This window comes from Salvelinus fontinalis, chromosome 7 (assembly GCF_029448725.1).
Source record: "Salvelinus fontinalis isolate EN_2023a chromosome 7, ASM2944872v1, whole genome shotgun sequence".
Lineage (NCBI taxonomy): Eukaryota > Metazoa > Chordata > Actinopteri > Salmoniformes > Salmonidae > Salvelinus > Salvelinus fontinalis.
The window spans coordinates 56028356-56030855 of NC_074671.1; the positions used below are offsets into that span (position 1 = coordinate 56028356).

Consider the following 2500-nt stretch of genomic DNA (forward strand, 5'->3'; position numbering starts at 1 on the left):
GGAATAAGCTCTCCCCAACCCTGAACAGCCTGGACCAGTGGAATAAGATCTCCCCAACCCTGAACAGCCTGGACCAGTGGAATAAAATCTCCCCAATCCTGAACAGCCTGGACCAGTGGAATAAGATCTCCCCAACCCTGAACAGCCTGGACCAGTGGAATAAAACTCCCCAACCCTGAACAGCCTGGACCAGTGGAATAAGATCTCCCCAACCCTGAACAGCCTGGACCAGTGGAATAATATCTCCCCAACCCTGAACAGCCTGGACCAGTGGAATAAAATCTCCCCAACCCTGAACAGCCTAGACCAGTGGAATAAGATCTCCCCAACCCTGAACAGCCTGGACCAGTGGAATAAGATCTCCCCAACCCTGAACAGCCTGGACCAGTGGAATAAGATCTCCCCAACCCTGAACAGCCTGGACCAGTGGAATAAGCTCTCCCCAACCCTGAACAGCCTGGACCAGTGGAATAAAATCTCCCCAGCCCTGAACAGCCTGGACCAGTGGAATAAGATCTCCCCAACCCTGAACAGCCTGGACCAGTGGAATAAGATATCACTAACCCTGAACAGCCTGGACCAGTGGAATAAAATCTCCCCAACCCTGAACAGCCTGGACCAGTGGAATAAGATCTCCCCAACCCTGAACAGCCTGGACCAGTGGAATAAGATCTCCCCAACCCTGAACAGCCTGGACCAGTGGAATAAGATCTCCCCAACCCTGAACAGCCTGGACCAGTGGAATAAGATCTCCCCAACCCTGAACAGCCTGGACCAGTGGAATAAGATCTCCCCAACCCTGAACAGCCTGGACCAGTGGAATAAGATCTCCCCAACCCTGAACAGCCTGGACCAGTGGAATAAGATCTCCCCACACCCCCTCCCCAATGGACAACAACAACTATGGTAATGAACAACGATGTAGGAGTAGACTACCCTACACAAACACATCTGTTGTGACTAAGTGACCAGTCTACCACGTGCAGACCACCTGAGAGAAATGCTGCTGCGTGATTCTTTCAGTACCAAAACAAAATGTCTCTGTAGCACATCACATAAGTCTGTTTCAACACCATGAAACAATGTTGAAGCACTGTGTTGGGTGTCCGAGTTACAGGCCCTATACTCTCTGCTGAGCGTCTCTACTGGGTGGGTAGGACAGCTGAACCAGCCCCCTCCCCGCCCCCCACCCCCTCTCCTCTCGGCACTCATCCATTCTATCACTCTATTCCGGCCCCCCAGGACTAAAAATAACACTCTGGTATCTGCCTCAGAATAGCTTGTCTTCCCCGGCATGTATTTGTGTTATTGGTGGGAGAAAAAGTGTGTGTTTGTGTGTGTCTGTTAAACACCTGCGTGTGTGTTTTTAGCACACGTGTGTGCATGTGTGTGTGTGTTTATTGCAGAGGTGTGTGTGTAATGCAACAGTATCATCCAGTGAGTCCAGTCCAGTCTAGTCCAGTCTAGTCCAGTCCAGTCTAGTCTAGTCCAGTCCAGTACTACCAACCTGCGCCTGCAGTTGCTGGAACGTCTTGATTCTCTTCTTGAAGCGCGAGGGCAGTACGAAGTCACAGCCCCGGGAGAGGAAGGCTAGCTCACATCTTAGATCAGGGTCCCCCCGCAGTGTCTCTTTAGACTCCTTGATAAACATGACGTTGATAGGAGAGGATGAAGGTGACGTTGATAGGAGAGGATGAAGATGATGATAGGAGGGGATGAAGATGACGATAGGAGAGGATGAAGGTGACGTTGATAGGAGAGGATGAAGATGATGTTGATAGGAGAGGATGAAGATGACGTTGATAGGAGAGGATGAAGACGACGATAGGAGAGGATGAAGGTGACGATGATAGGAGAGGATGAAGGTGACGATGATAGGAGAGGATGAAGGTGACGATGATAGGAGAGGATGAAGATGACGATGATAGGAGAGGATGAAGATGATGTCGATAGGAGAGGATGAAGGTGACGATGATAGGAGAGGATGAAGATGACGTTGATAGGAGAGGACGAAGGTGACGATGATTACTTTATTGCATCCGTTTCTTAAGTAGCGGTTCAAGTTGAAAGTTGATTCAGATTCCCAGCTGGTGATGGTGGAGGGTGCAGCAAAACCCCTGAGAGACAGATGAACCACAGACCGGCCGTGGTATAGAATTACAGACAGGACTACTAGACTACCAACAGCTCCATGGAGTCTACAGTCTATCTACAGACCACAGCTCTACAATTCTCTCTTCTTGTCAGTTTTTCACTCTCTCCGTGCAATGGATTCCAGCTTTCTATTGTGTTTCTTCAAAGTATTTTATTCTCTCCATTGTGTCCAACGGATCGAGGGATGATTCCTTTCACGTATCCAGGAGAACAGATTGACAGAGACAAGAACACCCAGCAGAGGAAAAGAAAAGTAACAGAATATGTCGAAAAAGAAAAGAATCCCCCAAGAGAAGAAAAAAAACAAAGGAAGATCCAACTGGACAGTGTTCTGAGTCGGTTCTGA

The 2500-nt window shown here is 49.0% G+C and overlaps 1 protein-coding gene across 3 annotated transcripts in view; it reads right to left on the bottom strand.

The window, feature by feature from the left end:
• LOC129859791 (serine/threonine-protein phosphatase 2A regulatory subunit B'' subunit alpha-like) overlaps window positions 1-2500 on the bottom strand; it is a 72540-nt gene that overhangs the window by 11347 nt on the left and 58693 nt on the right. The window contains exon 1 of one of the 3 annotated variants that reach the window (XM_055929912.1): window positions 1508-2500. This exon is cut by the window's right edge and continues 407 nt beyond it. The exons of the other annotated variants lie outside the window; for them this stretch is intronic. Coding sequence (XP_055785887.1) covers window positions 1508-1651 — 144 coding nt within the window. The 5' untranslated portion in view covers window positions 1652-2500. The remainder of the gene's footprint in view (window positions 1-1507) is intronic. 3 annotated transcript variants of the gene reach the window in all.